Genomic DNA, 22,737 nt, shown 5'->3' with positions numbered 1-22,737 from the left:
CAGCAGACCGGCTCCCCCTCGTAATAGATCGTGCCAACAAATACCATCGTCATTACCATTAACAACGTGAGAAAATATGCCGCTTAAAGAAACGCTAGGAGACGCGAGAACACGGGATAACTGCTGATAAAAACTTGAGAACTTCTATATATATAAATATATGATATGCATTAATTGGCGGCTCATAAACCGCGCAGAAATAAAGTAAAAGCGAATAAAGTAGAAGAGAAAGGTATGTAAACGAAAGACAGTCACCTAATGTTGGCCTCGGCTCGAAGAGCAGCGACGCGCGATTTATTCCTGAAGCTCGAAAGCTCGTAGAAGCGAGCAAGAAGCTGTTTTAGAGAAATATCGAACGTCGACGAAATTATAAATTATAATCAAATGCACATAATTAAATTTAATGCAACGTTCAATGAATAATTAATAAACCAAAATGGAACGTTTTAATTTAGAGAATTATAATTATTATATCTTTCTTCACATATGTGTAATTTTAAATAAAAAGTAATATCTATCGTACAGTATTATCTTTAAGAGTTTTTAAATATTTTTCTCAGATTATTTTTCTTTATTAAAAATTAGAAATAATTAATGTAAAAGTGATTTTTAAGAGAATTAACGGTTACTGTCGTCGTCGACGCTTTATATTTCAGAGCTCTCACCCAAATTGTTTAACAATACCTATCGGCATATTCGTAACTTCGATCCGTCTTGCCAGACATGCAAACGTTACTAGGCTGATGAGATGATAATTAGAACAGGAAGACGCGATAGCGCCCCGTATCCGAGTAAACGCGACACGTAGGTCCGATCGTAGAACGGTCTTTTCGCGGTCAATTTACTCTCAGCGGCGATGATACCGGTTGCGCGAAGTAGGCGTGCGTAAACACGTAAGAAAAAAAGAGAAAAGAAATAGAGAAACGGAAGCGAAGAGAAGATCCGGCCAACGCGGGCCCGAGGCCCGAAATTCCGGTAGTATCGTCGACGCGAACAAAAATAAGACGGCGACTTACCTAAATATAAAGATGAAAAGTACTAAAAGAGAAAAGAATACGGCAACGTTATCCATTGTGCGGAGCATCACGAACAGCTGCCGTCGTAGATTAGGTAGAAATCGCACCAGCTTCAAAATCCTGAGAAGGCGGAAGGTACGCAGGACACTCAGACCAGAACTACCGCTCAGACCGCGTTCCTCCACGACTGCCTGACAAAGCTCGACGACACTGTGAAAACATTGCAAAAATGTAATAACGTTATCGTTTTTCAGCTCGTTGTGGCTGATCCATTCGTGATGTTTTATGAGACAGCTACAATTTGCTGCCTTCCATTATGGCTTTCTCGTAAAATCAAAATGTGGCCATAAAATCGAAGAATGTGCGCTAACAATTGTGTATGTATGAATTTTATACATATCGTATTGGCATACGTTGTACTTATTTCATATTATTGTTTAACAGAATATTATTTGCTTATTGTAATATTAAAATTTATGAAGAAAATAGCTTTACCTTAGAATGACGACGATACCGTCGAAAACGTTGAAGCCGTTGCTGATATAACCGAACGGACCTTCCGCTATTACTTTAAGTAACATTTCCACTGCGAAGATTGCCGAAAATATGATATTGCTTATCTCAACGGCTACCGTTAATTGTTCCGGCTGCATTTGCATAATATGATATAATTAATAATTATATTTTTGATAAGTATTATCCTAATTTTAACTTTGCATAATATTATACAGCTTTTCGTTTTTCAAAGACTAAAGAGTATTACTAAATTTAATACAATAACAAATCGCAAAAAAATAATTATTAAAAAGATTTCGCATCAACTATGTAATCAGGTGTGAATGAGGATTTACCTGATTATGATACTCGATTCCCATACTCAAAGTATTGATGAGGATGGCTAGTAGAATACCCTGCTGAAAGTATTTGTGCTCGACAAGTTTCTTAATCCACCGCCTTATGCAGCGTAACGTACAGATACAGCAACTACCGGCGCGTCTTAGAAACCGTCTAGGCCGCGAGGATTTTTGCCACTTCTCGGCGTCTTCCGGCCACTGATCACCTCCCTGCATTTCACAGCAACAGGAACAGTTGTCAACGTCGGACGTCATCCACTGCGTGCGATCTTCCAGTGTGATATGACGATCCGTTAAACCTGTAAAACATATCATTTTTTTTTCTTCTCCAAAGTTTATGAATTTATTTAGATCGCAAATTATTAATTAAATTTAGAAAAGCATTATAAGTTATAAATGTTTAAAAGCATTCATATATTTATCACAATTAATAATGTATTTCTTATAAATGTAATATTTTTAAATAATTATCGTAACTTTTTAAATATATTTTAATATTTTTTTTTAATTAAAATTAAAAGATCCTTCAAATACTTTGAAATAAGTATCGATAATAATTTATAAACTTTGGTTTTCGTTTACATCACTCATAGACCTCATAGTATGTACATTAAAAAACAGACTTACCTTTCGTGAGAGAATTTAAAAACGAATCGAGTGCTAACTGACCAGTGGGTAGAGCAGCGCTGAGAGCACCGCTGAGAGCCAGCAATTCCTGACACGTCATAGCCTCGTTGCCACCCAACTCCTGCATCTGCGACAGTGTATTTTATCAAAAAGGAAAAAAAAAAAGAAAAAAAAAAGGACTTTAAAATGATTTACGGAGCGACCGCGACTTGGAAATTACCTGCGCGTGATCCGGCAGCGGACTCGACCAAACGTTACCATCGCCCGTCTGTGTCATCTTCTCGCTCGAGCAGACGTTACGTTCACCCGGTGTCACCGTCAACCCCGACTGCAACGCATTCCCGACATTATTGCTGCCATGGAGCAGTACCACGTCGCTAAACATTACGCTGCTTCTTCTTCGATAATGCGTACATGGTGGACTCAACAACGTGCTGTTCGTCTAAAAGGCGATAATCAAGCATACGTTATGCGCTTTATATACTACGACAGGCACTCTTTTTCTCGCAATCGTTTTCGGCCCAAACTTGTAGCATTAAGGGAAGAAACTTTATTCACGATATCTTGCCATACCTAAAGCTAAAAACCACTGTTCTTTTTATGCAAACTCTATTATTATGGTTCGACGTACTACTACTCGATGAAACAATAAAATATAAATACTATAATATTTTTCTACATAAAATGTAGATATGAAGCAGATGATAAATTAGCAAAGTGAATAGCTTAATTAAAATAGCACTGCACGAGTCATTCAGAGATGTTTTTTTTTTCTTTTTTTTTTCTTTTTTGCTTTGCTACAATCGTCTACGAAAATCAAAGTCAAGTGTAATATTTTTAGCGGGCAAACTCTCAAGCGGCGCAATCGAGATTTCTGAAAGAGCATGATAATTTTATAATTCTTCAATAAAAATAAAATAAAATAAATATTTTTTTATCTAATAATAAATAACTAATTTAATTATTTAATTAAATGTCGTTGGAAAATCGCTTTCTAATGTTTTCTTTTTACTTGCTGAGCTTCAGTTGCGCCGCTTGTCTTTATATAAAACTCATGTAAAACATTTCGCAACATTTTCTTGTAGGCATGCATGTCTACGATATTGTGTACTTGCCTCGGCTGCATTTCCCACGACGACATTATCGCTTCCGTTACAGGACACGGAGGAGGCACGGTGAACGCTCAATCTGTGGCACATGTTTGCAGAAGCCTCGGCCTCGGAAAGTTCGGGGCTGGCTCGAGGCGCTGTACCCATGTTCCCATTACCACCAACGCTATTGCCGACGGTCGTAGGGGCGATCGCCACCGGCGATTGCGTTGGCGATGTGATCGTAGCGAAATCGGCGACAGAACCGCCATTGCCACTGGCAGCCTGTTGCTGTTGTTGCTCTGCATACTCTAACGCGGCGAGAAGCCGCGGACATCTCCCGTGATGCAGTCTTCTATCTAAACGTGGAATAATTTCGAAAGTTCAAATCAAGCTCGATATTCAAGTCGTAGAAATATTCACGATTCCCATGTTTTACTTTTAATCTGCTTGCTTATCTTGAATTAATTTAATTCCTACAGAAATGCTGATAAGCAAACTCTCGACTTTTTCCGTTTAAGATTATTTACCGCCTGGTATGCGATTTTGTCCGGCAACGGCGGCGTTCGGACGAGACGTCTGACTCTGCTGTTCCTTGAGCAGATTCTGCTCCCGTTCCTGCTGCTTCCTGTATAGCCACAGGCGATACCTCTTCATCAGTCTTCGTTTACCCCTTCGCCAGAGATGGGCGATGTATCTGAAAGCCAAAGAAAAAAAAAAAAGAAGACGTCAGATTGTCATTCGTCGTGCCACCATAGGCGTCGGCAAATCTTTCCCGGATGGAACAAAGAACGAGAAGCGATTCGAGCCGAGCCGAGTATATTAAGGGACGCGCAACGACGACGAATACCCACTTGACGATTTCGGCGTAACAAGTAGTAGGCTCCGAAGTATTCGTGGACGAGGCGAGTGTCGAGGTCGAATGGTAACGTGCACGCTCCAACCGCATCCTCTCCATTTCCCGTTTCTTCGTCTCCGAGAACTGTGTCGCGATTACGACCAAGCAGAGGTTAATCATGAAGAACGAGCCAATCTGTGAACGCAGGTTCTTTTTAATCCTCGAGCCTTCAATTCTTTTATAATACATTTCGTGCACATTTTATATTTATACTACATTCATTACCTTCTCACGGATTACATCACAATTATCGCGAGCTAATCACCGAAGACACGGCCAACGTAATCATCCAACGTATTTGAACGTATTTTATTGTTACTGCTGCGGAAGTAATTTACTTTTGGGTAATATAATCCCGCGAAAAAGTACTAGAACGTGAGAGGTAGATGGCACATCGTCACTATGTTTTATACATCGCGCTTGCGACGCAATTGCGGGTAGGAAATGAAGCACTTACGACTATCAGGAGAACGAAGTATATCCAGTCCCAAAATGAGTGGGCGTCTTGCACGTAATACATTATGTCCGTCCATCCTTCCAGGCTAATTACCTATAAATCGACACGATTGCGCTGCTCAGGTAAAATATAACAGTCGACGACGACGACGACGACAAATATACGTGATCTACTAATTAATTACGAGCAAAGTTAAAACGTACGTCATGATCGAACTGTTGCCGAAAGTTAAAAATCGCCTCGGAGGTAAATATAACCTTAGAAAAAATTTTGTTGACTATAATAAAGACGTTGAGAAAAAAAAAAAAAATACTTTGTGAATAAGGCTTCGCACATTTTCATCACAGAGAAGTGCGAAGCCCTTCAAACCAGTTCATTACTTACTCGCGATAACGTTTTATTGAATAAAAGCAACTCCGCAATATCGTCGATTGAGTAATTTTTTTTTTTTCTCTCAACGCTAATGCGCGCGAAATGTACTTCCGTCGACTTTCAGGCGTCGTGAAAGTGTCTTGCGAACTGGAGGAATATTCTACGCTATGTGCGAACGCTTCGAGTACGCGTGCATACTTAAAATTATTCCCGCACGAATGTGGGACGAGTAACTAAAGCGCTTACAAGAAATATAGCGACCCAGGCGAGACCGATGTTATCGAACGAAATTGTTCCTTGAAATGGATTGTTGCCCTGGCCCTTGCACTCGGTATAGTAGTAGTTCCAATTAACGCAGGTCTCATTGGTGATGAACGTGACGTTACTGTTCGGCACAGCCGTGTTGTTGCACACCAGATTCCCTGGATCCAAAAGAAAAAAAAAAAACGTTGCACTTGGTTACGTGAACGAAGCAATCAATTACCCGAGTGTGCAATAACGTAATAGATTCAAAATATTGGTGGAGCTCGGAGTAAGAAAAATTTCCGGGGTATCTAGCACAAAGCACAGTTTCAATTTTTTATTTTTTATTTCACTTTACTTTCTTTTTTTTTCTACGTTTAATTTATTCCACGTAATTGCTGGAGAGTTGAATTTAGTTCAATCCATTTGAAACTGTGCATTAATAATTTTCGTAACTTATATTTTACAGATTTATTCGACGTTTTAATGGAGGACGCACTCACCGAATTTGAGAGGCGGCAGATTGCTGCAGGAGTGCATCCCGCTGTCGTCGGGACGCGAACAAATGTAATCCTGACCCTGATACTCGAAATACTTCTCCAGATCGCTAGAAAACCAACAGGATAACGATGAAGGATTTACATACGCCAAATCTTGGGTGAATTCTTAAGTTTAAAGACTTGCGTACATATGCCTTAGTATGCACGGATGCACTCTTCGCATGCTTCGCTTTATGCGTACATTATACGTAGATATGCAGAGTGTGTTTGGTATAATATATAGTATATATAGCATAAATATATACAAAACGAGTTACTAAAAATTGTTCAAAGTAACTTATTACGTATTGATGACAAGAACATTAAGACGATGCATCATAAGATTTAATTTTTAGTAAATATAAATCTCATTTTATTTAACATTATCAATTTTTCTGAAGATTAAAGATACATGTAATTTTATTAATTTTTATCTTTTTATAGAAAGAAGTACACGTTTTCTGGAGAAAATAATTAGGCCCAAGTCATGAGGTACAATAAAAAGCTATCCTGTATAATAACTTTTAGTACTTCATTTTGTATTTATATTCATATATTCATAGTATATAATATAATATTCAGAAGGTCGTGGAATTACCGGATGAGCTCCCAGTGTGGTTTTTTTTTTTCTATTTTTTGTGTAAATGGGTACAGGAATTTAACCGAAAATATGTAAATGCAAATCGATCGGAGTAGACTCCCGTACTATAGATTCTGAAGGATGTATATGCATACAAATGAAGGCTAATCGTAAACGACCTACGCAGCGCAAATCATTGTCAGCGTAACGCGTCTGTGGCATTGATTCGAAACTGATCGATACATGTTTGACGCGGTATTCGCGCTGAGATTGCTTCGAATAAAGCGCGTGCTGTTCGGGAAATCAGGCGCGCTTTCCATCGGCCTTGTCATGCTTACACTTTCGACCCTGTTTATATCACTGGTCGACAGCTCGTCCGATGATTCTCGGACGCCTCATATAGTACAGTATACGTACACGTATATAGATGCTGATGTACAACGTACGTGCGTAACGGTTGAGAGAAATATAGGCAAATGCAAATATACGTATACCGATACGAGTTTGCGTGCACGCGGCTGGTATCACGCCGAAAATAGTCGGCTGGTGCGAAAAGAAACACAATTAACACGTTCGTCGCGAAGAAGAATCTGTATCGATGCTATGAACGGACTCTTCTAGTCTTCAAGATTATGAAATATGCTATTGTCGAATAATTAAAAAAAAACAAAACCAGATTTTTTTTTAAAGTTAAAAGAAAAAGCTTGATGGATATTGAATTTCAATTTGTACGATGATCAAATTAAACGTCATTTGATATAAATGACGAAATGATAACTAATTACTTGATATTACTCTTGTTGAACAAGTATTTGGCACTATATTAGATTTTAAAATGCATGAAGAGTCAGAAGGCAAAACTGATGATGTTTTATCTTTCATATGTAGATTAATACATTCATGTAATTCCGAATGTATTAACATAAAACACAGATAAATATGTGATGACATTACAAGCTCGACGGATAATTCATAATTTTGTACTGTGCCCTTTAAAGTCAAACGATACCGTGCCATTTTTCTCTAAGCTCGATTATACTCCTCTGCAATGTAGCGTTTTTTTTTTTATTCTGGACTTTTAAACCTCATGATTGATAATCCCGTTAAAATCGGATGACTGATCTCGCTTCGTAATTTATGCCGCCTTATATTGAAATTCTTAAATTTAATTATTACAGCGTCATGCTGATATATTGTATTTCTTGATATAATTTATTTAAAATATAATGAAGTTCATTGATTGAACGAACAATATGGAACGACAGGGAGATATTGCATTATGAGGCTTGCGAAAATTATGCGACACAGTTTTACGTTATACAAACATATGCTATGTATGGTTAATTAGCAGTGTGCACGTGATTGCCTGTGCTCTCCTTAATTTGCGTGCCTTTATCGCGGCATAGGCGTGTGCTTCATGTTTGTGCTCGCTGTGCTGATCGTGCCCATCTAGATCCTCTCATATATTATATATTTATAAGGTGACCAGATGTTCTATTTTTATTTAAATACTATATTAATCTTTTTAATGTCCTGCTTTGGGAAAATCGCGATTTGTATTGCAACGAATTATCGGTGGCAGTATCTCGAGGTAAAATCAGTTAATTAAACGTGGAAATAATCACAATATTTTAATGTAAAATAACATCGAAAGTTTTGTGAAAAAAAAAAATATTGCTTTGTAAAAAGTAAAAAGATTTTGTGAAAATGTATTGCTTTTGATACTAGCTCAAGTTCTAATATAATGAGTAATTACTGCGATAGATGTTAATACCTTTTTAAGATTACTTTTGGCTTATGTGCTTTGAAAATTACGAGTTTATCACTTTCCAGGGCTATCGCTGTTCGCGAGGTTCCAGCGCTGCGCTACCAGGACGCGAGAACGGCAGTAACGCCAGTGCAGAAGTCGATAAACGTTCGAAAATAGCTGCTACGTATACCGGAATAGATCGCGCGAGCACCGCGCGTTTAATTAGCTCTCTCTCTCTGGGCTTGGACTTGGAACTTTATAGAGCCTACTTCTCTTGCTGCGCTATCGTGCCACGTGAGTTTGGAATTAAAAGCAACTCTGAAGCCCTGTACACTCAGGCGAGCAAATATGAATCTAAAACGCGCGGCGAAGCTCCCTATTCTTTAAGCGTATCGTAACCATTATATCGGGACAGAACGTCCTACGAGATGTGCGGGCGTGAAGGTCTAGAGTTCGGCTCAGTTTCATTTTCATAATTATTGGCAGCAACATATTGGTATCAAAGACTGCCTACGATACCGTGCCTCACATAATGAAATTCTCAAGAGAGAGTAATGTCGATTATTTATTTTTTCCTTGAAACGTCAAATCTGTGATCTCTCTTGACCTATGGAGAATTAGAGATGATAAATTTCCCATTTCAAGGAAACTTTAGATTCATGGACTAAAAACTTGGCTAAGTGATACATGATCGCTCAGAGTTCGAGATACTTTGTATGTAATGAAGAGGAATGCTATCGTGAAAGCGGTGCGATGTATAAGTGAAACCACTAATTGTAAGATCATCGATGCCACATACACACACACACACACACGCACACAGTTCCTCAAGATAGTTCACATATGCAGAAAGCGTCGTGTTAACGTTTTTTGATTTTTTTTTTTTTTTTTTTTTTTTTTAGTTTACTAGACACATACGTTGAGGAAGGATAAAATAGAGAGGCAGAGAGTGAAGGAGACAGTGAGAGTGAAAGAGACGAAGCGCGAACTACGAAAAAGGTTCAGAGTAAAGAGGAGTAAGAACATCGACTCGTGCATCAAAGTAGCCGAAGAGATCTCGAAGCATCGGAGCACAGTCATCTTGTGGAAAAACGTCGAGTTTCCGGGTCACCCCGCAAATCATGGATCCTCCATCATCACCGGTGTCCCTGCTTTCCAAGTCGCTCATCACGGGATTTATGTACAATATATGTACTGAGGAGAGAGCTTCGGGGTGCTAGAACGATTAAACGTGGAGATAGTGAAGTAGCCCCGACACACGGAATATTATCTCGAAGTTTAAGAAGGTTGATCTCTTCTCTCGCTCTCAGAGGATCTCATAATCATCGTTTTCTCGATCGGCAGGCCAGTATAGTGTTTCATTCGTTGTCGGTCGATTCGACATGCTCTATGTGAATACATACTACGATACAATCGCACATTGGTACAGTGATTAGAGAGAAGAAATAAAAGAGGAAGAAATGGAGGAAGAGACAGAAAGAGAGAGAGAGAGAGAGAGGGAGAGCGAGAGAAAGAGATAATATATACGTATGCACATCACTTTTGCTTGCATGTATATACATATATGTACATATGGATGCCACGTGTATGTATTTGTGATAAGTATGTAGTATTTAAAGAGGGAGAGGGAGAGAGAGAGAGAGAGCGAGAGAGAGAAAGAGTGAGATAGAGATAGAGAAAGGTATATATGTATGTACAGCACATTGTTCTCTACTAGAGCTTACTAAATGCGTGATCGAACCGAGTACTCGTCCGAGAGTAACCTGCAACAGCGAAACAATAGCCTGTCACTGCCTCCCTGGGGTCATGTACTTACATGTATTATTTTTTTTTTAGATATGGAGCAGAAGAAGGAGAAAGAAAAAAGGAGAGAGATCAAAAGAAAAAGAGGGAGGAAAGTAAGAAGAACATCTTAAATCGCCTAGAGTGATATATATATGTATATATATATATATTCCTGTAAAGCAAAAGTTCAGGAAGTAGAACATACTGATCTATCCAGGGCTTTTCACGAACTTCTCACGGTCCCTTTCACCACCGATGATATCTTTCTCATCTAGAACGCGCCAACAATCTCAAATCGATATCTGAACATTTAACACAGAGTTCTGTCAGTATTTATGGTTTCAAAATATTTTTTACTTTAAATGTTTTATATGTTGGGATCGACAGAGGGTTAATTATTGCCCCCTGCGTATTAAATTATTCGTGGCAAGAAAGTCTTCTTTTTTTTTTTTACTTTTGTAATTTTTATATTCGACATGTACGAACCTTTCTTTACATTTAAAGATCCCTTATACCGACCTCGCCTTATATCAATCATTCACATGAGTTTCTAAATAAATTACCAACAAAAAACTGTTAATTATTTTAGTTTCTATGCTTAAATTGACATTGTGTATACGACAGAATATAATATTCCTGCAAAGAAAGAATATTAAAAAAATAATTAGTGTAAATTATTTGTAATATATTTTCTGTTATTTGTGATATGCGAAATATTATATATGTAAGCTCTAAGAGTAATTAATTATCTACTTTCGTTAAGTTGCATCTATCTTAAGTTCAAATAATGGTATTTAATAGGTAGTTTCGTGATAAGCCGAGCAGAGTGAGTATGAGTTACGAAATTTGCACTGTATTCCGAGCAAATATCGATCATCTGGTAGAAGCGGATCGAGCGCAAAGTACTGGCGTAGAGAGAAGAATCGGCGAAAGACAGAGCGAAGAAAGAAAAAGAGCGGAGCGTTAAATTTACAGCAAGAAAAACTCGGCAAGCAATGCTTTGCGACAATCGGAGCTACTCGCCATGCAATCTGGATATATTAGATTACAGTTGGGTTCCGCGCGAACAAAACCGCACGACCAAGTTGTTAATTCGATGCCGCGAATTCGCGTGCACTCGTCTGCGGGCGGTTCGCCAATCTTCGAACTTTTAATTGTCTCATTCGCAGACGCAAATCCCTTAACAAAAATTCAAAGGAACTCTGTCTGTCTTGAGGGACGAAAAAAAATTGCAGGCGTGTCGAATAGAAATGTTGTATCTAAGCAAAAAAAAAAAAAACTGTCGAGCCAAAAATTACGTACGCTAAGTATTAGAGTTTTATATGCAATAGCATACTTTGAACATAGTAAACGCAACTGTAAAGTAAAAATTATTTTTCTTCATCGTCTCGTACATTAAAAGGCAGGTATGGCATTTTCTGCGACGAGCGGCGGCGGCTGGCGTACGTGATTTCCTTCACTCTCGGCCGCCGAGTGCGGGGAGGTATAGTAGGCCGCGTTTTCCCTCAGTTCTCTGTAACCGGTGCTCCGCAACACATCTACACGCGCGCTTCGTGTGAGATTCGACGCACCCCACGCCTAGATCACGTACGCTGGCCTCCGTCGCAGCACTACGAACGCCATTCCTGACGGTGAGTGCACGTAGGACGTGTATTTCGACGTACGTTATTGCAAAAACTCTCAAAAATTTACACAAAAGCGAAAGTGTTACAAAATGCTGTTCACAACAAGTTTGTAATTTTTATGATAGGCCTTAGATGGAAATTGCTGAAATCGAAAAGAATACTTTGCGCTGAACGCGATGCTTTACCAATGCTTTGCGATTTTCGAAGAAATACAATATCGTGAAAGACTTACTTAACGATAGATTGCCGGATTAGTTATCAAATTTATTACATGTTTCGCCATTTCACGAAAATGCAATAATCGGTAATAAAGCGCTTCAAACTGCATTAGCAGTCGAAAGATAGACAGAAGAGAAAATGTGAAATGCAATGCAGTGTGAGGCGCAATAATGCGAAGAATCGAAATCGAACGTTTATAATTAAAGAAAAAAAATATTTCTTTTAATAATAGCGAGTGGCTCGCGGATTTATAATTCTCATTGACTTACTCAGGGTACTTGACATTGGGCAGAGCCTTGAGGAAACAGCGTTGACGTAGTATGCCCTCCCACAGTTGCACACCGACAATGCCGAATATGAAGAAGACGAAGAAGCACAATAGCAAGACGTTGCCCAGCATAGGAAGAGTGTCAAGCAGCAGCATCACCAGTATCCGCATACCTGTAAAAGGTAAGCTTGTGAAAATAACACTTTTTAAACGATTACCAATGTATAACGCTATAATGTATATTGCCACGTGAAATTATCCATCGTAACTTTACTTTTTTTCCCGATTACCGAAAGACTATGCTATCTTGATCTTTTCTCTTTGCAGAATACACACGGCCAGTTAAAAATATTATGCACACGCATGACCTAAATTCTCGATTTTAATTTCAATGGTAGGCACATTGAATAAATATTCATATTATTTATATTAAAAAGAGAACAGTTTTTGTGATAAAATCATTATTCGTAGAATTTTTTAAATATTCCACGTTAAATACCTTCCTGATATTTGAATATTAAAAAAAAAAAGAGAAAAAAAAAAGAAATGTGAAACTATACAATATAATTTTGCTTTAAAAATACCCAGTGCAAAATTTGTTTCAACGGATTACTTTAGTGCTTTAATTCTGTAAAAGATAAATAATTGAGATATAATGAAACGCACACACATTCGGGCTTATGTGAAATTCAACTTGTAATAAGTTTCGGTCTCAACATTTGTGATTAAATGCCTCTTCTTGGTAACTATGTTCTTGTTTGACATGATTATACGTAACTCCTCCATATATCTTTGCCACATTTCAATTCCAAAATGAAATAGACTGCGAATAGCGTTACCGATTTATACGCGGGCGGTTATGCACCTGGTAATGCACGGTGAAATTGACGACGAGAGGAAACTAGAGTTAACCGAGAAATCATCGAGGTTTCCGACACGTCGTATCAAAGATCTCGTTACTTACTTGGTATACGATTGATCGCTCGTAAAGGTCTTAATACTCTTATCGTTCGGATAGCTGACAGATTCATATTTTCCACGTTTAGGCAGTATTCCAAAGCGCTGGAACCAAATTACTTCACTTTAAATTTCGTTAACAAACATATTTCCGTAATTCATCAGAGGATCTCTATTAAATATACATTTTCACGTAGATTACTCCCGCGGAGTTTTATACAAAAGCATTAAAATAAGATACATTCGCGGAATACTTATGGACATAACGAAGTACAAGCGAAGTGAAGTACTTACCCGGCCACCACTATAAAAAAATCTAATCTATTCCAGGAATCCGCGAGATAAGTTCCTTTACCATAAATTCCCATCGCTACCATCTTGATGGTCATCTCTAAGGAGAAGAAGGCAAAAATGATATCATCGAACATCTGAAAGAAGCAGACAGGAGAACACGGGCTTGATTAGAACAAGGTATGATCGACGTAATTCACCGTGATTGATTTAGGGCACTCTACTAGAGGATTCGATTAACGGGCCCGTTCCGTGTCGATAATTTTCTCATCTCTTTCTCATTCCATCCTTTCCCTCCTCGTCCTCTACCTCGGTGCCTCCGCCACCTTGCTAGACTAATTGCGAGTCGGCCGGAAACCATGTCAAGATGCGCAATCGATTAATTCGCTCAACAGCATTTAGCACCATATAATTGCTTCCCTCGCGCGAATATTCCCCATAAGATGGCACAATTGCATCGTAAATATTTCTATTGCGACACGTGACTTAACTATTTCGCATTGCGAACGCGACGCCGAGGCCCGGTTTTCTTTTTACGTTCAGCAGTTGCAACCCTGATAGTATAACCGAACCGATTAGATCGCGACGGCAGTCTTCTGTAAACCACTGTCGGGGTAAGCTCGATTACGTTACGTCCAGCGAATTCGTACGCCTTGACGTCGGATCGGTTCCGGTTCTTCTTTCAATCTTTCCGTTTTTTGTAACTGGGATACCGTGGGATGTGTGGCGAGTACGTACCTGCAATATCTTACATCGATTCGTCACGCACTGGTCGTCCACACACGGCTGGTACATCCCGAGCGTGATGCAGTTCAGGAGGATCACCATCATGCTCACCCTTTCGAACCACGTAAGTCTTTGTTAAGGAAAAGATAGCTGGATATTTATCGGTCTTTCCTGATTAAAGGTAACAGATCACGTTACCTTTACGCCCACACGTTGTCGCCACATTAAAACCGACAGGGAAAACTTTAAATATTACGGAACACAAATTGTGCGATAGTGCACGAGGAATATATTGAAAGTCGCGCTAGGTTAAGTCTTCCCACCCTGATAAATTATATATATATATATATGTATATATAATTCTCAATGTTTATCCTATCTGTAAAAAATTGACGTGACGCCTAAATTAGCTGATAATCGATTCTATCGTTTATTAAATTATATATATATATATATTTTTTTTTTTTTTCTGTTACAGATCGACGCAGTTGCATCCAGTGTCGTCAACGAGTGTCGTCAACGCCGATATTAATCATACGAACCGCGGTCGGTTCGTCGGTCGTTCCGCGAGTTCCGCTGAGTATTCGGGCGTAGTTTTTCGACACACGACTTTCTTTTAATCGCGAGTGCCGAGTATAGAACGCGCGAGTGATCACTGAACAATTTTCGCGGTTATAAAATCACGGTCGGGGTGTTCGCGAGTTACTTGTGCGCGGAAGGACTCAATACATCCCATCTGAGAGGAGGAGCAGGCCCGGGAAGGGCATCATACATCGGCGGAGCAACTTTTAGGTGAGAGATAATTCTTTAAATAAAATCTTTAATAAAAAAAAATTTTTTTTTTTTTTTTTACTTTATTAATTGATATACCAGCATCTCTACATTAATGTTTTGCATTTTATGTTACAGTCATCGGCAGAACTCTTCAACTCCGCTGGAGCTCATGCAGATTGGTGAGTCGCATGATTTTTTTTGTAGTTTGTAGAAATCTCATTTTTCCAATGCGCAGTTCTTTTTTCTTTTTCTTTTATTTATTATATTTTTTTTTCTTTTTGAATTGATGAAGGTTTGTCGTAATCAGCGCAACTGATTATCGTTGCTAAATGACTGTCATCTAAACATCGTGTTTCGCGTTACTTAGCACGCCAATTTAGCAAGCAGACAGGTCGTGCGATTACATCTACTTTACGTGTTTCGAATTGCGTGGGAAAAAAAAAACAGAAAAAAAATTTGTCATACGGGATATGATTAATATTAAATGAAGCATTCAGTATGCTATCTGATAACGTTGTTACCTTCACAGTTTGTTTGAACATCCAATTTTTTTTTTTTTTCTTTCTTTAACATCGCCGCACAATGCCCAGCATATTGAAATCTGATATAAGGTCAAATCGAAATCGATAATCGAGACGTATGTGTAAGTGATGCAATGCGGCGAGTTTCCGATCGTACAATTAACAGCTATCAGCTTTCGGTAGTTACCGCTTTTAATAGGGTTGTAATATTTCAGTATCAAGTGCGATTATTAATTCTATACAAATATCATTTAAAACCCTCTAAGTACTAAAATACAAACAGTTGACATTGCACGATCACAAATTTTATATATATAACGTAAATTTATTGTAAAGATATTTTTGTCTTAATTTTTAACATAATAATTTTTTTTTCTTTTCTTTTTTTTTTTTACTTCACTCGTCAAAGATGTGTTCGTTTTATTTGAAGAGATATTGTTATGTCCGAGGTGTTTTCAATTATTCTTTTTATTCATTTATATTTTTTATTTTATTGTTTTTTTTTTGTGATACGTTTTATGGCTAATTTCTTCTCGAGAATACAGCACTTCATACTGCGATATCTTTTTAACGACGAAATAAATCGAGTGCGTGACGCACGCGAATAAGAAACCGAGACCATCGATCTCCCAGGAGCCGCGATTCGTATTCCAGTCCGCGGTTTACGGGACGATGTTATACGTTGTCGCGATATTCATCACGCTTCGCGTGCGAGGGGCTATTCACGTGTTCAGCCAGCTGGCTACCGACATCGCGTTACAAGCGAGGCCGACGCCCTTTCCGAAAGGTTAAACGTAAGAAAGCATCATTAAGATAAGAATTGCCGCTATTCCTTATTCCAACTGGAATTCGTTCAAGCGCTACTTGTTGCGCTCAATTAATTATAGGCCGTAAAGACGAGCCGCGTCTCGAAATTACATCGAATCGATCGGTCACATCGGCAATCACCGCGAGAGACTTGTTAAAAAAAAAAAAAAAATAATAATAATAAGTAGGCCACGGTGTGACATCTGAACTTGAACCCGTCTATCTTCATAAACGGCCTTCGTTACTTTTTTATGGTATCCGGACGATAAATGGTCCGACCCGAGGCGCGCAGGAAATTGGTAAACTAAAAACAAATCGATTGGCGTTTATCACGCGAGCGGCATGTACATCTCGGATATTAGATGAGACGGTTCCTCGAGATATATGTATTTGGCCAAAGATTGGCGGAGTAATTAGCCTAATGAAAGGGACAAAATTGACACACGACGATTCGCGTATCCGCGAAATCGATCTGCCATTAGGCCACCCTAAAAGGTTTCCATTTAATCTCGGCAGAAGCGTCGTTAAAGACATTGGAGAGCTCGCGTCCCAGAGATTTGGAAAGCTCACGGGAAATAGGGACGGACGTTCCTTATTTAGCTAATTAAAAATAAATTCGAATTAGATTAATTTGCTCGTGCACGTCCAACGGTTGCGATATCGGATCTACCAATTCACGAGCCACAGCGGGCTTCTTTAGACCGTCCGAACGTTGATTAAAACGAGAAGGGGCTTATTAAAGCGTCTGCATATTTGAAGTGTTGATAGTAAAAGAGACTTCTTTATTTTTCGAATGTCAGCTTGACGTTTTCATAATATTAGTCGAACAGATCGGTATTTAAAAAGAGGGGAAAAAAAATAAGGAAAAAAAAAAAAAGGAAAAAAAAGAAAAGAAACGCTCGCCTTTCCGACTCGAATTAAATATAGAATAGTACGTACAATCTACGCAGTTCACACAGAGTGCATGATAGATTGCCGCCACGATCGCAAAAAGCCCGCGAAGCGGCGTATCATAATAGCGATCTATCACGCCGGCACAATCTTGCGTGCCAAGCGCCGATATCGACGAACGCGTTTTGTACGAGGGACTCTTAGCTTTTTCTCCCCCGTGTGCGCTTACATAGACAGGCTCGAGCACCTGTAACGTCTCATCTCCGACAAAGAACGGGGAGTAACGACGGCTGGGGAGGTTGCCAGGGGAACACCCGCATTAAAAAGCAGCACGCCGGTGATTTTGACAGACGGATCGCGAAGGTACCTTCTGCGTTATCTGCTCTCGCAAACGTGCTCGGAATGTGTTCGATCAATAAACTAGGTTGGCCTCCACCGAGCTCTCCCTCTCTCTCTTTCTCTCTCTCTCTCTTTCTCTCTCTCCTTCAATATGCAATTCTCAGATGTTGGCGAGCCGTTGCCGCCCGTTAACGCAAAGAAGCCGATTGATGATAGACATTCGTGCATTCTTCGCGTTGACAGGTGCTCTTTATTAGAACCGGAGATTTGCATTTGCCGTAGACTCGAAGATGAAAACTAGGCCCGGGCAGAGCGAGTATTAGAAAGTAAAAAAAATTTATACCGTTTCGGAAGAATAACAAAGTTCTCCTGTTCTCCGGTTTAGTCTGAAACAGCGGAGTCTAAATGGGATCCGTAAACGTTCGTTGCTCGTTTGAATTACTGGCGATTTCAAATGTATATAATTGTAAGAAATATGACACAATTATTACCGCGTTAATTGCGAGGTGAGTTTTCGTTTAATGAGCTTTCCTATATTAGTGGTAAATGTAATTTTTTTTTCTTCTTCTTCTTTTTATACGGACTTACGTACGGTGTATTAATTGCACTTTGTGCATGTACGTTAACGTGGCATGTCAGTGTTATATCACGATGACATCGTGACATTCAACGCATCAAAGTCGAATAATTAACGTAGACCCATAAAGGATATCTGTGTAATTATGAAAGTCGTATAATTAACGCAGACAAAGGTAACGATATCTGCATATATCGAAATGATTACTCTGTTATTCTTCCTGCAAATGCTCCAGTTCGCGCACAATGGATTTCGCATCGGTGTGTACGAGTGGTACGTCGTCCGACAGGTGTATCCACTCAAGTAGAAAACGGTTGAATGTATGAGAGGCTTTGCTGAACCTAATGGATCGTGTTGTTACTATTAACTTTCATCCCCTTACGAAGCACGCACCACTCGTGTTGCCGAGCCTTTCCTAGCAGGTGAAATCATTTCGTGGCAATTACATGACAGATAAATAACTGCATCGCTTGACAATTAAATTTACGCGCGATTAAACGGAATATTTTTAATAAATAAGGTTCACCTGACGTGCGCGTAATAGTTCTTTTCACTTCGGATAATTGTTATTACATTTAGCAAATTAGTTTTCCTTATTTCATCTCAATTAGATCTTGTGTCGTATACGTGAAATAATGCGATTCAATAGCAGCATTTCGGAGACAATATATGTCTTTGGATAAATGTATCATTAATCTTCAATATGAGCAATCAGATAATAAGAGTTAATCTTCATTAATCATTATACATTTGTTTTTAATGGAAGGAAATATCGTGATTGTTTCGCACTTCCATGAACTCATTTCCGTGGAGTTATAAATCTTTCAGTAATATTCGGTAATCTTAATATATGATTCGATCTATTTAAGTGATATCTCATCCTATGAAAGAGCGAACAGTAAAATGTACGATTAAGAATTTAAAATATTAAAAACGATTAATGAGAAATTAATGTAATAAGTTAAATTATAAATAATTAAATAGATTATCCATTTTTTCACGTGTCCAACTTGTTGAAATTTAATTTTTAACAGTTTGCCGTAATATTATTGACATCTCGCAAAGTAACTACTTTTTTTTTTCTTCTTTTTTTTTTTTTATGAAATGTTCTCCAGTATCTGTAACTGATAGGGCATCTGGTGATACTCGGGACATGCAATTGGTGCTCAGTCAACAGTATGTTTGATATGAAGGAATGAGGAAAAGCCGCGATAGAGTGTCAGGGACGATCCGCGACCGAATTTCTTTCTGAATTCATCGTTCGCGCCACGATCGATTCAACGAAGTCGACGCTGCCTGGAAAGACCTAAATCATCGTGAAAATCTTCCGTCAAGGCACGTTTCCCTACCCTTTCGCGGTGGTCTCATTTGAAACCGTTTCGACGGCTACCGCTGAAGACGGTTCGCCGCAATTTGTCACGGTTGTTTGTAGCGACAGAAATCAGAAAATGGAATATACATGCAATTTGTTAGATTTTACTTCTTCTTTTTTTTTTCTTTTTTTTTTTGCATTATTGCAACCGGACGGAAATCATAATGAGACTTCCAGATAAAGCGGGCACTGTTCTGTCTGTGGAAAATCGAAAGCATTCACGTTTCACGCTTGAATAATTACATTGATTGCACCGAAGCTGACGAAGCTCGACTTCGTTGATTTTTACAAAACTCGTTTGCAGTCACAAATTAGGTAGAATTAGGTAGAACACGTTTTTAAGCAGGAATTTTAATAGAATCAGAAATAAAATTTTAAAAAATAAAACCGCGCGTGTAATTTCTTTGAATTTACTTAAATAAATAATTTAATTAACGTGATAAAAGTTATTAATTAAATATTACAAAGTAAATAATCGTTAAAAAATTAAAAATTATTAAATTAATAACGTGATTTTTAATTACATTAAAATTAATAGACATTTTTTTTTATATTTCTTTTAATTTTAATTGCTCTTAAAATCTGATACACAAACAAGAAAATTGCATTAAAAACTTTAAGTGCACACCATACTTCAATGTTCTCAGTTTCTTTGTTCACGTATATTTTTTGAAGAATGGGCATTGCACATTTTAACTCAACGTAATATATTCATAAGCAATTTTATTACTTCACTCCCTTTTGCCATCTTGAGTTAGCTTATTCTTGCCTGAGAATTATGAATTAATTATGGAAATTGTTTTTCAACTCCAGCTTTTTTATTCCACTTCTTTTCGTTTAATATTAAATACATGTATATTGTATACATATAATAATTAATAATTATATTACACGCAATATAATAATTTTTTTTTGTATTTAAAATAAATAATTACACATTATTAAATTTTCTTGAAGGGATAAAATGAATGTTTATTCTCTATTTCCATTATTATTTCAAAATAAATGTATCGAAAACTCGGGAGAATTACTCGGGAGAATCTCTTGGGTAACGATTGCGTTTCGTACAGCCACGTTGAATTCGGCCATGACGGAACTATTTTCACGCTCGGATATTCCAAGAACAAGAGGCGAGACAAGCATTCCTCATTTCCGGAATGAATAATTAAATTCGTTACGCGAATAAGCGCCGTGCATTTTGCGAAGGGACAAAATGCTTTCTATCTCGCGAAATCCACGTACGCGTCCTACTAAAAATAAATCCCGCCCCGTTTTAATGCGCAAGGAGATAAGCAACGCCAGCGGAAAATAATCAATTCAATTGCTTTGCACGTGAGCCGTAGGTATTGTAAGACCCCGGGAGCCCTAGATAACTGTTTATCGTGCTATGTAATCTGTACCGACGCCGTCTCGGTCGGCGTGCTTGTGACCGCGTTAAGTATCGCTCGCGTAAGGATTAATGTCGTTGCAGCACGCTGCAGAATTCTCTTGGCTCGCTGCAACAATACGCTACCGTTTACATAAATCTTGTACTAGCGTCGAGTGTTAGGTATATATGATGCGGAAAGCATGCGACATTCGGAGTACAATCGCAATCGAAGACACTGACCGGTCGAAATTTGCAATACCGATTTCGCTAACGTAGAATAATCTCTATTTCATCAACTCGTACTTTGATATCTGCATCGACAAGCTCGTACATTTTACGCGAGCGAAAAATGTTCTCCTTTATCAAAAGAAAAAAAAAAGAAAAATTAAATAAAAAGAGAAAAAGAAAAGGAACAAAGATATCATGTTTAATAAGCTTTTTTACACTAATTGCTTTGTGCTGTAATTTTGATAAAAAAAAAAAAAAAAAATAATTGTATTATAATATATTTGACATTTTATATTAAAAACGTTCATAAAATTGATCTTTATACCGCGAGAAGCCGTCTTGTTACATTAACTTTTTATTTTAATCATTAATAAAATTGCAATATTAGTAGCATCGATTAAAGAAACGTGGAATTAAATTTGATGAGAAATGAATTCTTATATCACGAATGCATTTCGAAATATGAACTGACGTACGTCCCGCTCGTTAACGTAACATTGTAAACAACATTTCGGACTTTTAAAATAATTAAGATTACCTCTGTTATAATTAATTGCTTTTAATTAAAACGATTCGTATTGCGTCGTGCGGCTCCAAAGTACAAATCAATATCAGCTTCTTATGCAGATGCTATCTGTATAGAATATCGATTATGTCAGTTGCACTATAATGTAACACATGTATGTACCGCACACGTGCGCACAAAACGCCGATAAGCCGGCGCGCGATAGGCGATTGATTTTTATGTATACGTGCATGTTACATGTCGATCGGCCGGTGATGGCCCGTCAACCTGTTTCTCATCGACGCCTCTCGCTCTCATCGGTGCTCATTTACGCGGCGCTTAATAGACAATCAAGCGGCTGAGGCGGCCGAGCAAATTGTTTCGATCGACTGCCACTTCCGGCGACGTACGAGGTCGCAAATGATTGCCCCGCTTCGGCCACTCGATTATTTTTCCCTAGTCCTGCAAACGTCCTGACCTTGCGCCGACGTTCATCGTGAAATCGATGATAAATTATCGAAGTAGAATGGAAAAGCCGCGGTTCAAATGTCGGGGGAATTAATAAGAAGCTGCGCTTGAGTTTGTGCGAGCGGGAATGTCCGGTTTCCACTCTGGTTTTTGATTATAGCCCGCGATATCGCATTATTCACCGCAAATACCACGGCTGTCGGTGCCACAAGTGGAGTTGACACCTTACGTATCCTAATATCACGGCTCGCCACCGAAAAACCCCCCTTGCACGTATTGCGCGATGTTACGTATACTTTTGCCGTTACATTTCCCAGGTTCCCGTCATCATAGCGAATTTAATACATTTTTAATATCCAATATCCTTTTTTCCGGAAGAAAAAGTGACTTTCTATAAATATTTTAACATTTATTTAAGTTTTCTGCGGCGGACACCGCGACGCCAAGAGTTTTCTCATTTAGACAACAATTTGCCGTGTTGAATTAAAATTAATCGAAGCGATATACGTTTATGTGACAATAATTGACACGGCAATGTAAATTCACGTAAAAATAGCGGGTTCGCTGTTCGTCAAATGTTTAATAGATTCA

The 22,737-nt window shown here is 38.4% G+C and overlaps 1 protein-coding gene and 1 long non-coding RNA gene across 4 annotated transcripts in view; one reads left to right on the top strand and one right to left on the bottom strand.

Moving 5' to 3' along the window:
- Ca-alpha1t (Ca[2+]-channel protein alpha[[1]] subunit T) overlaps positions 1-14,745 on the bottom strand; it is a 32,962-nt gene extending 18,217 nt beyond the window's left edge. For 2 of the 3 annotated variants that reach the window (XM_070668368.1, XM_070668367.1), the window contains exons 1-15: positions 14,308-14,745; positions 13,573-13,706; positions 13,286-13,383; positions 12,323-12,494; positions 6,059-6,162; positions 5,559-5,734; positions 4,941-5,033; positions 4,440-4,618; positions 4,116-4,282; positions 3,613-3,944; positions 2,718-2,939; positions 2,498-2,624; positions 1,868-2,169; positions 1,512-1,663; positions 1,017-1,226 (exon numbers count right to left, since the gene is read on the bottom strand). In XM_070668368.1, the coding sequence (XP_070524469.1) occupies positions 1,017-1,226; positions 1,512-1,663; positions 1,868-2,169; positions 2,498-2,624; positions 2,718-2,939; positions 3,613-3,944; positions 4,116-4,282; positions 4,440-4,618; positions 4,941-5,033; positions 5,559-5,734; positions 6,059-6,162; positions 12,323-12,494; positions 13,286-13,383; positions 13,573-13,706; positions 14,308-14,400 (2,561 nt within the window). In that variant the 5' untranslated portion in view covers positions 14,401-14,745. The remainder of the gene's footprint in view (positions 1-1,016; positions 1,227-1,511; positions 1,664-1,867; positions 2,170-2,497; positions 2,625-2,717; positions 2,940-3,612; positions 3,945-4,115; positions 4,283-4,439; positions 4,619-4,940; positions 5,034-5,558; positions 5,735-6,058; positions 6,163-12,322; positions 12,495-13,285; positions 13,384-13,572; positions 13,707-14,307) is intronic. The other variant, XM_070668369.1, reaches the window with a different exon arrangement.
- On the top strand, positions 8,584-10,511 carry LOC139109367 (uncharacterized). Its single transcript, XR_011546823.1, has 2 exons — positions 8,584-8,718; positions 9,327-10,511. It is a non-coding gene; the product is annotated as an uncharacterized lncRNA (long non-coding RNA).
- Positions 14,746-22,737: the final 7,992 nt, after the last annotated feature.

The sequence above is a fragment of the Cardiocondyla obscurior genome, linkage group LG17, assembly GCF_019399895.1.
Source record: "Cardiocondyla obscurior isolate alpha-2009 linkage group LG17, Cobs3.1, whole genome shotgun sequence".
In the NCBI taxonomy this organism is placed as follows: Eukaryota; Metazoa; Arthropoda; class Insecta; order Hymenoptera; family Formicidae; genus Cardiocondyla; species Cardiocondyla obscurior.
Note: the sequence above shows the minus strand (reverse complement) of the source record. Positions and strands in the feature narration are given on the sequence as shown.